The sequence below is a fragment of the Vipera ursinii genome (genome assembly GCF_947247035.1).
Source record: "Vipera ursinii genome assembly, chromosome: 2".
NCBI lineage: Eukaryota > Metazoa > Chordata > Lepidosauria > Squamata > Viperidae > Vipera > Vipera ursinii.
In genome coordinates, this window is record NC_139513.1 from 292746227 (window position 1) to 292764144 (window position 17918).

At 46.1% G+C, this 17918-nt stretch overlaps 1 protein-coding gene across 6 annotated transcripts in view; it reads left to right on the top strand.

The window, feature by feature from the left end:
• PIAS2 (protein inhibitor of activated STAT 2) overlaps positions 1 to 17918 on the top strand; it is a 75339-nt gene that overhangs the window by 5768 nt on the left and 51653 nt on the right. For 5 of the 6 annotated variants that reach the window (XM_083354845.1, XM_083354846.1, XM_083354841.1 and 2 more), the window contains exons 2-11: positions 1414 to 1888; positions 3712 to 3796; positions 6557 to 6607; positions 6736 to 6826; positions 8761 to 8895; positions 9273 to 9378; positions 10229 to 10302; positions 12797 to 12957; positions 13600 to 13733; positions 16910 to 17093. In XM_083354845.1, coding sequence (XP_083210971.1) covers positions 1414 to 1888; positions 3712 to 3796; positions 6557 to 6607; positions 6736 to 6826; positions 8761 to 8895; positions 9273 to 9378; positions 10229 to 10302; positions 12797 to 12957; positions 13600 to 13733; positions 16910 to 17093 — 1496 coding nt within the window. Of the gene's footprint in view, positions 1 to 1349; positions 1889 to 3711; positions 3797 to 6556; positions 6608 to 6735; positions 6827 to 8760; positions 8896 to 9272; positions 9379 to 10228; positions 10303 to 12796; positions 12958 to 13599; positions 13734 to 16909; positions 17094 to 17918 lie in introns of all 6 variants that reach the window. The other variant, XM_083354843.1, reaches the window with a different exon arrangement.

Here is a 17918-nt window from a genome sequence, read left to right on the forward strand (position 1 = left end):
GTGCACACATTTTTTGTGGCTCCCAGTTTTTCCTTTTGTGAGGGAACCGGCTCCGAGTGGCTCTTTCACTGTTTCAGGTTGCTGACCCCTGGTATAGGGTTTCTTGCCTGAGCAGGGGGTTGGAGTAGATGACCTCCAAGGTCCCTTCCAACTGCTACTGCTGCTGCTGCTACTACTACTACTACTACTACTACTACTTATTATTGTAATTGTTGTTATTGTTATTATTATTATTGTTATTATTATTATTACCACATGGCTCCCCATTTGCATAGCAGCAGGAGTGGGGGTGAGTGTGCGCACACACCTGCATGCACTGGCCAACTTTTTCCGTGGCCAACAGTCCACAGTGCACTAGTGTGGGCTGTGGCTCACAGGTTGGGGACCCCGGTTCTAAAGAGGAAAGTGAAAAACTGGCAGTCCTTAACTAGGACCATTCAAAGTCACAACAGCACTGAAAGAAGTGACTTGACTTGCAGCTGGTCCTCACACTTAAGGCCGTTGCAGCATCCCCGTGATCGTATGATCGTGATTCGAATGCTTGGCAACGGGCATGTATTTATGACGGTGGTTGCAGTGTCCCACTATTTGCGACCTCATCAGCTGGCTTTCCAGCAAGCCAAGCCAAAGGGAGGGGGAGACAGGATTTGTTTAACGACAGTGTTAGAAAAGGTCGTAAAATCGAGCGCAGTCCCGCGTGTGACTCATTTAGCAAAAGAGGTTCCGGTTCCAATTGTGCTCGAAATTCAAGGACAGCCTGTATTCAGAAGAGGGCAGAATTGCGAAAGGTAAGCAAATATTAGATCAAACCAAGACAAACCAAGAGTAGCTGCATTTAGTCCTGAGAAAATTTAAGGAGACAATATATTTGTTTTATTTATTCCGGCGTTCATGGAGTAGACTTCCACCTCAAGTCACTACTTGAGTGTTGCAAGGATCGCGTGCAGATTAATTGGGCTGCGCTCTAACCACAAATATCCTGCATGGAACAAGAAGATTGAAACAAGATCCCCTGTAGCTATGAAATTCTGAAAAACTACGAAACGGAGACAGGGCAGCAAATGAGCTTTTAACTCCGTGCTATAAATGGGCCGCTCCGTTAGAACTTCTTTTTTACTTTATTGCTATCGTCAGGGAGGTTACGTGGCTGGCTGCATGGAAAGTCATAGTTCTTGAGGAATGGGTGTCGTGCATGTGTGGGACGCAGTTTTGAGTGGGGCTTTTAACTACCTCCCAACTGCGGCACCCTCAATATTTCAGTAAAAATAAAAGCGACCTAAACCGTGAAGGTTTTGTTGTCCATATTATGATGTAAACAGAACTGTATTTATTTTAACTTTTTAACCCAGGGCTGTCAGTCCCGCCTGCCACTGCCCCTCATCTGACACATTCTCGGTCTGTCGTTACTCCTAGAATATGGTATCGAGTTTTCGGGTGTCTGAACTGCAAGTGTTGCTGGGTTTTGCCGGACGTAACAAAAGCGGGCGCAAACATGACCTCCTCATGAGGGCTTTGCACTTGCTGAAGAGCGGCTGTAGCCCAGCAGTTCAGATCAAGATCCGGGAACTCTACAGGCGCCGATACCCCAGGACAATTGAAGCCCTCTCGGACCTGACCGCCCTGAAGTCTTCGGTTTTCAACCTGGACAGTAGCTCTTCTCCGGCGGAGCCCGACTTAGCCGTGCCCGGATTGCATCCCGCACCTTCCACGTCGGCCGCTCCTCAGTCACCTGCCTCTCCTCTTGCTTCAGTGTTACTTCAAGACACCAAGCCTCGTTTTGAGATGCAGCAGCCGTCCCCTTCGGCCCCTCCAGTGCACCCCGACGTTCAGCTGAAGAATCTCCCTTTTTACGACGTGCTTGATGTCCTCATCAAGCCCACCAGCTTAGGTAAGTCTGCTGAAACACACACCTTTGAGGCAAAGCCTTTAGTCGGGAGAGGGGAAAAAAAATAAGGCAATGTTGAATAGAATAGAGCTTGAAGGGACCTTGGAGGTCTTCTAGTCCAGCCCCTGCTCGAGCAGGAGACCCTAGACCATCTCAGACAAGTTTCTGTCCAATCTCTTCTTTAAAGACTTCCAGTGATGCAGCACCCACAACATCTGGTGGCAGGTTGTTCCACTGGTTAATTCAATCAATGAATCAATCAGAAGAGAGCTGGAAGGGACCTTGGAGGTCTTCTAGTCCAGCCCCTTGCTCAAGCAGGAGAACCTATACCATCTCAGACAAGTGAATGTCTAGTCTCTTCTTAAAAACCTCCAGTGAGGGAGCCCCCACCATTTCTGGTGTCAAGCTGTTCCACTGGTTGATTGTCCTCACTGTCAGGAAGTTTCTGCTTAATTCCAGGTTGCTCCTCTCCTTGGTCACTTTCCAACCGTTGTTTCTCCTCCCTCCCTCTGGTGCTTCCCCCCCTTCTTTGTGGCAGCCCCTCAAATACTGGAACGCTGCTATCATGTCTCCCCCATTTCTTCTTTTCTTTAGACTGGCCAAACCCAAGTCCCGCAGCCGTTCTTCGTATGTTTTAGTCTCCAGGCTTTGGATCATCTTAGTTGCTTTTCTCTGAACTTTTTCCATGCCAAACCGCCTTGATTATTGTTTCCAATCCAGACAAAGACTAACATAGAATTGTGGGACTGTTAAATGTTCCACCTGATCAGTGCTCCCATTTTCAGGACGGTAACCTTTAAAAAAAGAAGAGCTATAGCCCCCGACCTCCGTACCTTCCGACGCGACTTAAAAACTTTCCTGTTCCAGCAGTCCGGCCTGGCATGATAGCGTTAATTGGGGTCCCAGTTTGTTTTCAATATTGTTTTTATTACTTTTTATTGTTCATCTGTAGACCTTCCTTCCTCTGTACACCGCCCCGAGTCCCTCGGGAGAAGGGCGGTTTATAAAAACTAATAAATAAATAAATAAATAAATAAATATAATATAATATTCGCGTAGTTCTGATTGTGCAGTACGTTTGGAAAGCAGGTATAAGATCTGTCTTTCAAAGTCCTTATCCTGTCTCCTTTAGATACATAGAATCCTGTACGTGGTTTAAGCATTTATTATTAATGTAGTTTCTTAGCCATCTGTAAGTAGAGAACGTTTTTTTCTTCATACTACTTGCAACTTGGTGGAGTTGGAATGGCTTCATACTACTAGAGCCTTGGTGGAGCAGTGGGCTAATGCCTCCTTAAGTAACACCAGCTGCCTGCAATTATTGCAGGTTCGCATCCCACCAGGCTCAAGGTTGACTCAGCCTTCCATCCTCCCGAGGTCGGTAAAATGAGGACCCAGATTGTTGGGGGCAATTAAGCTGACTTTGTAATAATGCCGCTTGGGGTGTGTGTGAAAGCCCTAATAAGCAGGCATATACATAGAATGAAGGCTACTGCTAAGCTTGTAAGCCGCCCTGAGTCTTCGGAGAAGGGCGGGATATAAATGGAATTAAAATAAATAAAACTTACCAGCTGCTCAGGTGCAAATCTATTCTCTGTTACGATTACTGTAAAGTTGTGCACTTACCAAGTTCCCGAAGGATGTAAATACATCGGTTTTTGAGAAAGGATAGGGGCATTTGAGCTTTAGAGCTTTCTTAGCGCACATCTGACAGTTATGGGTGGGAGCTTTCTTTACTGTGCATTGACAGTTCCGTGTGTTTTGCCTCAGTCAGAAGAGATTTCCTGTATTTAGCTCAAAAATCTCTCCTCTCTCTTTCTCTTTAGTACAGAGCAGTATTCAGAGGTTCCAGGAGAAGTTCTTTATTTTTGCTTTAACACCTCAACAAGTCAGAGAAATCTGCATTTCCAGGTAATAGCAGAAAGCTTGGTCTGAATTTCCTTGGGCTCATTTTCTTATCGTGGAAAACTACCTTAAGACATTTTATCTCCCAATACTTGCTTAGGTACTGGGCATTTTGTGAGTTCTCTCAAAGCAAAATAGTTAACTTCCTGGCCTTTATTTATCTTGTGTTGTTAGTTGCCTTCCCCAGTGTCTGCAAGTATATATTTCAGATTTTTGTTACGCAAACCAAATTTTGAAAACAATGTCGTGCACACTTTGAAAATAATTCAAAGTAGCACATTTTTGCTGTTTATTAAAGCAGTCTATTATTTTTCATAATCTGACCTTGGGGAAAAAATACGGCTCTTTTTTAAGAAGCTCACTTATTAAATCTAATTCCGTTTTTAGGGAGACTGCAGGTTTACTTAAAAGCAGAAACGGGTTGATCCAGCCCCTGCTTTTTTTCTGAATTATATTCAAAGTGCGCGCAGCCCTAAAACTAACGTGATATGATTTGTTAGAAGTAAAGCATGTAATTGATAGTTAATATTTCTTGCTTTGGATTTTGGATGTGCACATCGTAGCTGAAATTTGGTGAGGATTCTAAATTGGCTTGGCTATGCTTCAAATGTTACTGAATTCCTGTCCCTCTGAAACTTTAAACTAGAAAATCATCACTGTTTACAGAGAAAGCTAGGGGATTTGTTTTACACAATGCCTATTCCAGGGGTAGGCCACCTCGGCTCTTTTATGACTCATGGACTTCAACTCCCAGAATTCCTGAGTCAGCATTCTGGGAGTTGAAGTCCATGAGTCATAAAAGATAAGAATATTTATTCTATGAATTCAAACGGAAGCACAATTGGATTAGCAGACCATGTAATATTTTGTTTTGCGGTTATACCTGAAGCTCCATTATTTCTGTCAAGAGAAAAAATGTATATATGATTACCTGCGTACACTGTTAGGGACATATACTTACAGAATTGATATGTACCTAATTGAAATAAATTCAAAATTAACCATTAATTTATACCAATTCTCATACAACTCATGTCCAAGAAAACAGACTTTGATACATCGAAAGGAGTGAACAGCAAAGCTGAACTCTAGGGACAGTTATTTACCAAAAAAACCCACAAACTCTCTGTTTTTTCATCCTGCTTTCAGAGATTCGCACTGATACCTTTGTTGAAAACCTCTAAAGTCAGAATATTCCGTTGATACCATTTGAAGGCCTTTTCCCTCACTACAACTTTGACTGCCGTAGGACCTCTGGAAATGGTTGACTCTTCAGCATTTTTTCAAGCTTTCCTTTAAATGGGGCCCCATTTCCTCCTTTTAATTTTATTTGTTCCTATCTGTCAGCGGTGGTTTAGCCTTTTCATTTTGCATTTTTATTCATCCTCACTGATGTTTTTTGCTTTTATTTTTTTCCTTTTGCCAGTGGGCATTTTTACCCCTCCCACTGGCATTTATGGCCTTGAGTTTCTGCAAATGTGTAACACGTGACAATAAATTCATCCTAGATGCAGGCGGTCTCTCTGTTTGAGCTGTTCAGAAAGGGGGTGGGTTGCTGCTTATTAAGGCTTGACAACAAAGGCAGGATTCATTCATATGTCCCTGGCCTAAATGGGCCGGGGGATTTTTAATTTAATTTTATTTTTTTTATTATTTTTTTTGCAGTCCTACGGTCCAGTTGAGAACCTCACCAGAAACCAGCATGCAAAATAGGATACAATGCTAAGATTTCTCATACTACTGCATTGTCCACAATGAATAGTTATACACACGCGCACGCACGCACACACACACGGCAATTTTTTAAAATCTAATTTTCTTCCAAGGCTGGTTTGATTTTTATACCTACGCTACAGGTATAGACCCAGTTTGGGCTACAAGAAAGGGCTTAATTGCAAACTTGTAGTACAGGGGTCTCCAACTTTGGTAACTTTTAAGACGTGGACTTAAAAATTCCTCAGCACTGGCTGGGGAATTCTGGGAATTGAAGTCCACAAGATTTAAAGTTGCCAAGGATGGAGACAGACTCCTGTTGTCGTAGGTCACTTCATACTAAGCCGAGCGATCCTAGTAAATTGATGAAGCATCCTGCTCCAGTTTCAATAGCCCTAGTCAAAAAAAAGAAGGAAGGAAAAATGGTCATTTGTCACTGAATATTTTGATTGGTCATTTTTGTGCCAACTTGGCCATTGCTGGAATAGATCTTCACCAATAGGAGAGAACATTTGTTGCAGCTCAGAGCTCAATGGTCCAAACTTTAATCCCGACAAACGGATCTTTTGGCTACCGAACGTTTTTAACTCAGCAATGTCAGTCACAAAGCACGTTGCAGGAAAAACTGGATCCTACAGGTCTGGATAATAGCACTTAGCTTACATCTTCAGCTGACACATGCAGCTGACAAGGCTACGGTGATTAACGGCCTATCACGCTCACGGTGTACTTAGATTACAGTTGCCCCTGGCTTCAGACAGGACAATGTTAATAAATGTGGTCATTCGTCCTCTTGAGATTTCGTACCCCTGAACAAGCCTGTCAACTTTCCTCGATGTTTTTTTATTTCCTGCCACTGGGAAAGACGGTTGTACGTTGTCTGAACATAACTCGCAATAATATGGGGAGAAAACTGTTTTTTTATAAACGTGTCCGCCTCTCTGGTCTTTATTGAAGTGGTGGATCACTGGCCAGGAGCAAGTTCCATGTTGAAAGATGGAGGTCAGAGAGATGGCATCTGTCTTAAACCAATTTCTGTTTCCATTGCTACAGGGACTTTTTGCCTGGAGGCAGACGAGATTACACGGTGCAGGTTCAACTCAGGTGACTTCCATCTTTTCTTACGATAACGTAGCCCTACTGCCTTCCTTAACTGGAACGAACGGTAACTGAAATTCGCTGACTGAACAAGTTTTTCTTTTTTCTTTCTTTTTTTTTTTGTGTGCAAATAGACTATGCCTAGCAGAAACAAGCTGCCCTCAAGAGGACAACTACCCCAGTAGTTTATGCATAAAAGTGAACGGGAAGCTCTTCCCTTTGCCGGTATGGTTACTGAGTTATTTAGATGTGTTTATTATTTTAACGTATACGGATGCCCTTCTCAAGTTCGCGACGCTGGGTGATTCACCGTTTTAAAAAGAAAATATAAACGTGTTTTAAAAATAAATAAATAAAGTCCTCCTCTGCCCAAAACTGAACTTTGCTTTGCCTTTGTACTTAAATCTCCTGAGTTTAACGTCATTGTCGATCAGGGCTGTCCAAGACTGGCATCTTTTAAGACCTGTGGACTTCTGACGGGCTGGGGAATGCTGGGAGTTGAAGTCCACAGGCCTTAAAAAGTTGCCAAGGTTGGACACCCTGAGGTAGGTGGTCCGCTGGAATATTTGGATCCGTCCTGAGAACAGTTAATACATCAAAAAAAAATAATCTGTGAACAGAAACTGCGACAAAGTTCTCGACTTAACCATTCGTTTAGTGACAGTTCAAAATTAACGGTACCATTTTTCACACTTGCGGCCGTTGCAATTGCAGTATCCCCAGGGGTCACATGATCAAGATTCAGATGCTAGGCAACTGGTTCACATTTATGACAGTCCCTGGGTCCCCTTTTGTGACCTTCTGACAAAGTCGGTTTCAAAGCCAGATTCACTTTACAACCATGTTACTAACAACTGCAGTGTTGCACTTAACAACTGCGGCAAGAATAATAATAAGATGGCCTCGGTTGCAAATACAATTGAGATATGAGTTGGCTAGAAAAGATGTTAGAAACTGGAACTATTTTTTCTTAGGCATAATATTAGAAAAAAAAATACGACGAGGAAGCATGTACTTAATGTTGCATGTAATAATAGCAGTAAGAATGGCGTTTGCTTAGTGCTGGAAAAAGGGAGAAACGTTACCTGAAGAAGGGATGAACAAGAAAACCCCGGACTGTGTAGAAATGGACAGATTGATAATAATAATTAACAATAATAAAGTTGGAAGGGACCTTGGAGGTCATCTAGGCCAACTCCCGATAGTGAAGGATAAAGAAAAAGAAGACATAGGATAATTTTAAATATGGGATGTAGTTTATCATTGGCCGGAAAAAAGAGGTAGAGATTAGGAATTTAATGTGTGTTATTAAGTAAAAAATGGACCCAGACAACACTTTGTTTACTAAGCACTTATGATTTGTAAAAATAGAAAATATTATTTAATAAAAAAAAGAACTGTGGCAAGAAAGGTCATAAGATGGGGTGAAATTCACGTAACAACTGCCTCACTTAGCAACAGAAGTTTGGGACTCAACTATGGCCACCTGTATTTGCAAGAAATAACTGTACATCTTGGCACTTCTTGTTCTAATTTTCCTTTCCTACTTGAGAAGAAAAAGGCGAGAAGGGAGACAGTTCCAGGGCTGCCTATAACCTGTGATAATGGTGTTTTGAATCCCCTTGTAACTCCGGATGGCTTAAGGCATTTTGGCCTTTTTGCTGCCCCCAAATACGTCACTGAGTCACAAGGGACCGTCTTACGTAATGTGGGAAGGAGCTCCAGGGCAATACATTTCACTCAGCTTTGCAGCAAATACCTCGGAGGAACTAAGGGCATGCTTAATGCTTCTGAGAGAGTCAGTCGAACTCCTTCGTAATTTTAGATAAATTACGCCGCGGCCTATATCCCAAAAGAGATTCCTTAGGACGGAGACCCCCAGCCTTTTGGGCACCAGGGACCACCGGTTCCGTGGAGAGAGGTTTTTCCACGGACCGGAGGGTGCGTGGTTTTGTGTGCTGCCTGCATACTTTACTTGTTTGTGCGGACCAGTTGCTGGCATGCTGCGGCCCGGTACTGGTCCCCAGACCGGGGTGGGTTGGGGACCCCTGCATTAGATAACATTTGCTGCCTTGAGTTATTTATAAAAATAATAAAGGCGGGCTAAAAATAAATCCCGACAGGAAAATAAAGAAGGGGGAAAATGCTGTGTTTTTCAGGGCTACGCGCCTCCACCTAAAAACGGAATTGAACAGAAGCGGCCTGGGCGTCCCTTGAATATCACGTCGTTAGTTAGACTCTCCTCTGCGGTGCCAAACCAGATTTCTATATCCTGGACCTCTGAAATTGGAAAGGTAAAACTGTAAGCTGTCTTTTCAGTCTTTTTTTCCCTTTTTTTTTTTTCTCCTGGCTGAGGAATTCTGGGAATGGAAGTCCACCCATCTTAGAAGTTGCCAAGGTTGAGAAACACTGCTGCAGGTTAAAGTTGGCGATGCGGCTGGCGATAACGATAACCTTTATTTTCTTTTTTTTTTTTACTGCGGTCGCAACGGCGCACATTAAAAATGAAATTTAGTGGCTTGCTCTCCAAGTGTACGCATGCATGACACATTTAAACATACTATATACAACATCTGTATAGACCCGCACCCTTACACCCTGGAGTGTGTTAATTCTTCAGCACCTACTAGGCCTCGCTCATTCTTTTATGATTTCCCCCCCCCCCCTGTAGAATTACTCAATGTCCGTGTATCTAGTGCGCCAGCTGACTTCCGCCATGTTGCTCCAGAGACTAAAATTGAAGGGCATCAGAAACCCTGATCATTCTCGGGCGCTGAGTGAGTAAAGCCATACTTGCATTTTTATTTTTATTTATTTGATTTCAGGAATCTGTCATTGGGCTCCGGTTTTCTCCAGCCAATGTCCTTGGAGGAAAACATTTGGGTAGTTCCACACCAAAAGAGTTTCGCACGGTTGTGAATATTTCCATCATCGTCTTACAAGATTATCGGTAGAATAAAATGACGGCTTTTGTTTCAGAGCTGACAAAATATAAAAAACAGGCTAAAAAGTTTCCGGGCAACCTTTAAAATGCAGAGAAGTTGACCGTAGGCAGGTGGATTTCAACTTACAATCAGTTTAGCCCAAAATTTCCATTGCTAACCCATTCCTCCAGATGCCTTAATTTGACACTGGAGGCAGCGCATAAAAAGTAGTCCTTGAATTACGACTGAGAGGCCAAAATTTCTGTTGCTAAGCGAAACATTTGTGAAGTGAATTTTGCCCCATTTGGCAATCTTTCTGGCCACAGTTGTTGAGTGAAACACTGCAGTTCAATTAGCAACACGGTCGTTAAGCGGATCCGGTTCCCCCCATTGACATTGCTTGTCAGAAGGTCGCAAAAGGGGATCACGTGATAACTCCCCCACCCCGGGCACTGCAACCGTCGTAAAGACACGCCAGTTGCCAAGCCTCCAAATTCTGATTGCAGAATTTTCAAGCGTTGTACCACAGAGCTTCGTTGTTTTTTAAAAGAGTTTAATACTAAATTAAATTAATATTAAATAATATTATGTTGGATTTTCAAATAAGCAGGTAAAGCATTATTTTTATTAGCAGTTGTATGTTATTAGTGATCGTATTTGCAGTCTGCATTTTTAATGCTTCTGTCTTTTTCCCCCCTCCCAGTTAAAGAAAAACTCACTGCTGACCCAGATAGTGAAATTGCTACAACCAGCCTGCGAGTATCATTGATGTGTCCTGTAAGTAAAGCTAGGAGGAAGCCTCTGGTTTTTCTTTTTTTTGTTGAATTAAGCTTCTGCTTTGGGGGTAAAGCCACATTACTTAAATGTCTGGATTGCTCTGGCTGCAGTTTTATGTGTAACATTATGTGGAAGGTACATTTTCTGCTTGGACTTCAAAACACGCTATAACAGGTCCCCAATCTGCGGTCCGCGGCCCACTACCAGGCCGTGGCCTAGTGGCCACCAGGCTGCAGAACAGGCTGACCAGTGCACGCACTCACCCCCACTCGCACCACTATGCAAATGGGGGTGCCACACAGCGTGAAAACGGGGCACAACACAGCAAAAACGGGATGGTGCTAGTGCCTGTGCGGTAAAAATGGGGTGGTAGCGAGTGTCACGTGGACGCCCTGTTTGCGTCGCGCGTGCCCGTGGCACCCGCTTGTGTGTGTGTGTGTGTGCGCGCGCACGTAAAATGCTTCCCCTTCCTTTTCCCTCCAGTCCGTCAACCGAGAAAAGCTGGAGACCTCTTGATTTACAGCACACCTCCTGGCATTTTCAGGAGTTGCCTGAAAATGTGTAGCTTCCAAGTTCATCAGTAGAGGAATCTCTGCCCTGATCAAGCCAGGATAAAACGAAAGTGAAATAAATCAGTGGGAAAATGTAATTTGATACCGAATAAGATGAAAAGGTTTCCATTCCGGGAATGGAAATTGAAGGCCTATTTGGAGTAGGGCGGACACCTACGTCTAGTAATCGTATTAGCGAAAAGGATTTTGGAATTCTGTATGGTGACAGGCTCAGCATAAACCAGCATAGCTGCAAGGCCAGGCTTAGGCTGCCCCAAGAATAAAGTTTAATTCACAGGGAGTAATAATTCCTTCTCTCCTGTGTTGTTCAACCCTCCTCAAGACAACACACTGCGAGAAAGGTGGAGAAAGACCGCAAGGAAGAGTAACAAAGACGCTCAGTGAATTGGACTTAATGTCAGGACCCACCCCAACCCACATCTTAGGAAAATAAAGAACTCTTGGAGCCAGGTCTTGTCCCAAAGGGGTTTTTACTAAGACATGATCGATTGTGGAAATACAAGACAGGATCTGGCATTGTTACAGTTTGGTGCTTTTTTAAAGAGTCCCCGGGTCAAACCCCCTCCCTCCAAGCCATCTGGTTTGTCCTGGATCATTTAAAATTCAGGTGTCAAATCCTTCCATGGGAAAGAGGGAACTCTCGTGTCTTCATGACAATTGCTCTCTTCCTTTAGAGATTCTAATCGGAGATACAAACCAGATCTCTTTCCCCCCCCTTCTTTTGTTGTTCTCAGTTCAAAGGTTCTTCCCCTGGTCTTTGAAGACACAGCCTCCCGGCAGTCTGAATACACATCCTCTCTTCTCCTCCTTGGAAAATGGCAGAATCCAGGGGGAGGTACAAGACTCTATACAGATAGAGTTTTATGAATGGGATATAAATGGATTCTGACACTTAATTTGTAAGAGAAGAGCTTGAGAAAGGGGAGTTAGGTTTAAAGCACAGGTAGTTCTCCACTTACAACGTTTCGTTTAGCGACCGTTCAGAGTTACAACGGCACTGTAAAATGTGACCTGTGAGCGTCTTTTCACGCTTGCGACGGTTGCAGCAACCTCGTGGTCATGCGATCAACTGGTTCATATTTATGACCTTGGCCGTGTCCCAGGGTCACGGGATCGCCCTTCTGACAAGCCCAAGTCAGTGGCGGAGCCCAACACCACGTAGCCACACCATCTAATCAGCTGTGGCGATTCAGTTAAGAACCGTGGCAAGGAAAGTCGTAAAATGGGGCGGAGCTCACTTAAATATCTCACTGAACAACAGAAATGTTGGACTCCCTTGTGGACAAAAGCGAGGAACTACCTGTACACTTAAAAGACCCGCAAAAGTTTGAACTCCTTCCCCCCCCCCCCGCTTCGAGTTTTGCATAATAATTTTAAATTACCTGAATGCTTTTCCTGGCTGAAAGTGGGGTGAAAAAGTATTCTTTACGAGAGCATTTCAACAGCACAGTTTCTCTCTCAGCCTTGACGACTTTTAAGATGGGTGGACGTCCCTTCCCAGAATTCCCCTGGGGAATCGACGTCCGCCCACCTCCCAAGTTGCTTGGCAATCTTGCAAGTTCGTCGTCGACCACAAGACAACCCGCTCGTCGCATCCTCGTTACAATTCGTTATTTGGCCAGTCGGGGGAATTCTCGGCGTTGAAGGCTCCACCCTTCTTAAAATAGCCAAGGTTTGCAAAAAGCTGCTCCAGTAATCGTCTTCATGTTTGTGCAATGGCAGGAACACACACACACACACACACACACACACACACCAGTCTGCAGGAGATGCTCTAATTCAGATCCTTGCCTCGGGAGGGGTTTGACCCCTTGTTCCAAACGAAGGCCTCCCGTTTCCTTTCCTGAAAATGGAATTTCTTCTCTCTCCCCCCCCCTTCCTATCTCTCTCTCTTTGCCCCCCCCCCCCCCCCGGGTCTCCAGCTGGGGAAAATGAGGCTGACCATCCCCTGCCGGGCTGGGACTTGCACTCACCTGCAGTGCTTTGACGCCGCTCTCTATCTTCAAATGAACGAGAAGAAGCCGACCTGGATCTGTCCGGTCTGCGATAAGAAAGCCATGTACGAGAACCTCATCCTGGACGGGTAAGAAGCGGGATAAGGCCTCGTCCCTTCCAAGGCCGCACATGTAATAGTTGATGGCATATGGGAATATGGAATGGAATGGGAGAGGATAGGATAGAAAATATGGAACAGAATAGAATATGGAATAGAACAGAACAACAGAACAGAATAGAAAATGGAATGGAGTAAAATGGGATAGGATAGGATAGGAAATATGGAATGGGATAGAATTAGAATGGAAGAGACTGGAGAAAGGATAGAACGGAGAAAAGAATAGGACAGAATCGTTGGAAAGGGACCGTGGAGGTCGTCTAGTCCAGTGTTTTTCAACCTTTTTTGGGCAAAGGCACACTTGTTTCATGAAAAAAATCACGAGGCACTCCACCATTAGAAAATGTTAAAAAATTTAACTCTGTGCCTATATTGACTATATATAAAGTAATTCTCTTGAATAGGAATCAAATAAACACAAAGTATTTTATAATTACTTTTCAATTTTTCCCACGGCACACCAGGCAACATCTCGCGGCACACTAGTGTGCCGCGGAACAGTGGTTGAAAAACACTGGTCTAGTCCAACCCCCTGCTCAGGCAGGAAATCCTAAGGAAAGCATCGGGAGGGTTGGTGGAAACGGGATGGTAGCATTGAATGTTGTCTCCTAGGCTCTTCATGGAAATTCTGAACGAATGTACGGATGTGGACGAGATCAAGTTCCAGGAGGACGGTTCCTGGTGCCCCATGAGGCCAAAGAAGGAGCCCTTGAAAGTTGTTAGCCCGCAGTGCCCCAAAATAGAAAGTAAGTAACTTGTAGGGATTGTTCTCTTCCCCCACCCACCCACCCACCCACGCACTTTGGCCTGGGAAAGTTACCCCCGCTGATCTGGGCTGACCTTGGTACTCCTCCAGCTTTTGTCAGCGACAAGAGACCGTAACACACCCTTCCAGAAGCAGACAGCAAGGTGAGCAGAGGCAGATGTGGGAGGGAGTCTTTCCACTGGGCCTTTGGAGTTGAAACCGGTGAGGTTACGTGAGTGGTTACAGCCCTGAGTGTTGTCATAAACTAAGAGAGAGGAACTGCTGCCTTCACAAAAAGCCAGCCAGCCTTCCTTCCTTCCGGTGGGCGGAGAAGGTCTTCCTGAGGTCCCTGCTTTTTGAGTATTTTTGTTTTTATTTGATTGATTGATTTGTATCCTGCCTTTACGAACAACCCAAAGCAGTGAACAAATCCAACACGTCTTCCTCCTACTTTCTCCACAACAACAAGCCTGCAAGGTGGGTTGGACTGAGAGAGGGGGATTGGCCCAAGGTCACCCAGTGGCTTTCATGTCTAAGGCGGGACTAGAATTCACCGTTTCCCAGTTATTGGCCCAAAGTCACCTAGCTGCCTTTCATGGCTAAGGCGGGACTAGAACTCACCATCTCCTGCTTTCTGGCCTGGCACCTTAAGTAGTAGACCAACCTGGCTGCTATTTTCACTCTTTACTGACATCTGTCCTAGTCCACAAACGTTCCCAAGAGGGGGGGGTCTCCTTTCACTATCTTTTTTTTATTCATTAAATAAAATAAAAAAACAAAAAAGTTACAGGGAACATATTGTCAGAGATCCCCAAATAAACTTTGCCCTACAGCAGAGATTGAAATGAAAATACGATGATGAAAGCTCTTTTATTTTCTGGATGACTGCAGAAATATAAGGGTTTTGACAGATTGGTCCCCAACAGTGTCCCACTATCGAACTGGGCGCAATTAATTTTAAGGAGGAAAAAGTAGCAAAAGTTTGACCAAGTAAAAAAAAGCATTTTTGCACCTCAAGAAGAAACTCTTGTCAGTACAGGTAATCCTCGAGTTACGCGGGGAATGGAGCCTGCCCAATTCCACTCGTAACTCGGAAAACTCGGAGTGAACCTCGAACGATTTCGCTCCCGTGCTCGTTAGGACGCACGCAGCTTGTTAAGTGCACATGAGGTATCTCAGGGTGGGGAAGGCCGTGGGGTGGGGGGGGCTAATGATGGAACAGGCCTCTAAGGCCTCCCCAACCCACTAAGATACCTCATACCTCCCTTCCTGCCGTGCCGGACTCACCTGGAAAAGATCCGTCTCTGCCGTGGTTCCTGCTGCCGCCCGGATCTAAGGCTGGGGGACGCTTCCGCATGCCTCCGGAGGCCGAATAGGGTCGTTGGAGGCCTTTTCCAGGTTGCTGCTGTCCGGAAGTAAGGCCGGGGGGATTCTTCCGTGGCCCTTCGGTGGCCCGATCTAGTCGGCCTGAAGAAGGTCTCCGGTGCCCAGATTGGGCCACGGAAGCATCCCACGGCCTCATCTCCGGATGGCAGCAACCTGGAAAAGGCTTCGGACGACCCTATTCGGCCTCCGGAGGCATGCGGAAGCGTCCCACGGCTTAGGTTCCATTCTCCATTGCAGAGAACCGGGGCCTAAAGTAGCATGAGATCAAGCGGGATCCGTGGCCTGAGATCTCGCCCCGCTGATCGCGCGTGATCTTGCGTTACTTTAGGCCTCCGTTCTCCGCAGACGCACCGAAGGCCTGGAGCAGCCGAGTAAGCCAAGGGTGTGTGGATCTTTGCAGGGTGCGTATTGAAGGCCAGGCGCCTGGGGTGACCCGGGGTGCGGGCGGGGAGGGAGGGAATAAGCAGGGTGAGTGTTGCAGCGCCTCTGCGGTCGCTCGGAAGGGCGAACGTTTGCCGTGGCGCCGCAGCGTTCGTAACTTCGGGACTTGCTCGTAAGCACTAGGGGGCGCTCGTCTCGTAACTTGGAACGAGCGTTAAGTGAACGCTCGTAACTCGGGGATTACCTGTACTGTGGGTCCTTCAGGCTCTCTGAGCTGGGTGGTTCCCTTGCAGGTGTTTCGTTACCCAACTAGGTAACGTTATCCGTGCTAGTAGGGAGCGGGGTTTGCTTTACATACTAGTGTCTTACCCTGTTGCCGTGGGTGTGACTGTTGTACTGTATGCACAAATGTGTTTTTTTCTTCCCCCCCTTCTTTGACAAACTTCAGTAATTACCTGCTTGGAATGCTTTCGACCCCCCCCCCCCCCAGGAGAGGAGCTTTCTCAAAAAGGAAGGAAGGTTTGGCTAAGAACACAGATTCTCTTCTGACTTCATGGAGCACACGTAGCCCCGTACAACTTCAGTTAAACTGAGTCTGAAGAAATAGACAGGAAAAGTGGCTGGTTGTAAAAGGGAAGGGGGTCCCATTGAAAATGGCCTCCCTCTTTCACCAATTTCCCCAAGACAGGTGAACGGATCCTTAGCTCTCCTGGTCCCTTGTCCGTTCTCAAAAGGCAGCTATTTCCCCCTCACACACACACACACACACACTTTTTTTGTAAAAAAACAACAATCGTGGACGAGAGCATCACCGCAAAGCATTACACACGGTGTGAAGTTAGCGATGGCAGTAGCGCTTAGACTTATATGCCGCTTCATGCTGCTTTACAGCCCTCTCTAAGCTGTTTACAGTGTCAGCCTATTTACCCCCAACCATCTGGGTCCTCCTTTTACTGACCTTGGAAGGACGGAAGGCCGAGTTAACCTTGAGCTCCGTCAGGATTGAACTCCAGGCTGTAGGCAGAGTCAGCCTGCAATGCTGCATTCTAGCCACTGCGCCTTCAGGGAGGAAGGGAGAAGGAAGGAAGGAGGGAAGGAAGGAAGGAATAACTGCATTCTAACCACTACACCAGCAGGGAGGAAGGAAGGATGGATGGATAGATCTGGGTCCTCCTTTTACCGACCTCAGAAAGACGGATGGCTGAGTCAACCTGGAGCCCCATCAGGATCGAACTCCAGGCTGTGGGCAGAGTCAGCCTGTAATAACTGCATTCTAACCACTGCGCCTTCAGAGGGAGGAAGGAAAAGGGAGGGAGGGAGGAATGATCTGGGTCCTCCTCTTACCGACCACAGAAGGACGGAAGGCCGAGTCAGCCGGGTTCAACGGCCACCGCTGTCTTTCCCCCTCAGTTCTGCACGCTCCAGGAGCCGCCACGATGGGCAAGCGGGGCTCCAGCCCCGCCGGCGACACCAGCAAGAAGAAGGTGGACGTCATCGATCTCACGGTGGAGAGCTCCTCCGAGGAAGAGGAGGATGCCCCGCCCAAGCGGAAGTGCATCTACATGTCGGACACCCAAGCGAGTCCCACCAAAGGGTGAGTTGCTTTCCCTCGGCCGCTCTTGGCCGGGGAGGATGGCCTTGGGTGGACCCCGGGGTGTGTGTGTGGGGGGGGTCAGGGAGGCTGCCCGGCTCTCGTGTGTCTCCCTTTTCTCTGGGTCGCGTTGAGGTTTCGTGGCTTTCCCGCCAGTTTGGAAACCACGTTTAGCCCGGCAAAGCTTGCTAGTTTACCAACGGAGGAGGAGAATACGGGCAGTCCTTGACTTAACGACAGCCACAGTTGAACCCCAAGCGTCTGTGGCTAAGGGAGACGTGTCCAGCGAGGTTTTGCCCCATTTTACGACCTTTCCTGCCCTGGTTGTTAGTTGAATCCCTCCCTGCAGTGGTTACGTTAGTCACACGGTTGCCAAGTGCATCTGGCTTCCCCTCAGAGGCTTGCCAGAGGCCATGACCCCAGGAACACCGCGACTCACAAATGTGAGTCAGTTGCGAGGCGTCTGGATTTTGATCATGTGACCCTGGGGGTGGCTACGACGGCCATAAGTGTGGGGAAATGGTCCTAGGTCACTTTTTTAAGGGCCGTTGTAACTTTGAACGGCCACTTGACAAACGGTCATAAGTTCAGGACTGCCTGTAGTTGGGTAATGAAAGGTCTGCAGAGAAATACTCAAGCTGAGAGCATACCAAGGACCCCACGGTCCTTTCCTCCTCCTCCTCCTCCTCCTCCTCCTCCCCCCCCCTCTTAGCATTCATGATGTTCCCTAGTTGGGTCATGGAATGTCTGCAAGAAAACAAGCAAACTCAGAGAACACCAAGGACCCAACAATCTCTTTCTTTCTTTCTTTCTTTCTTTCTTTCTTTC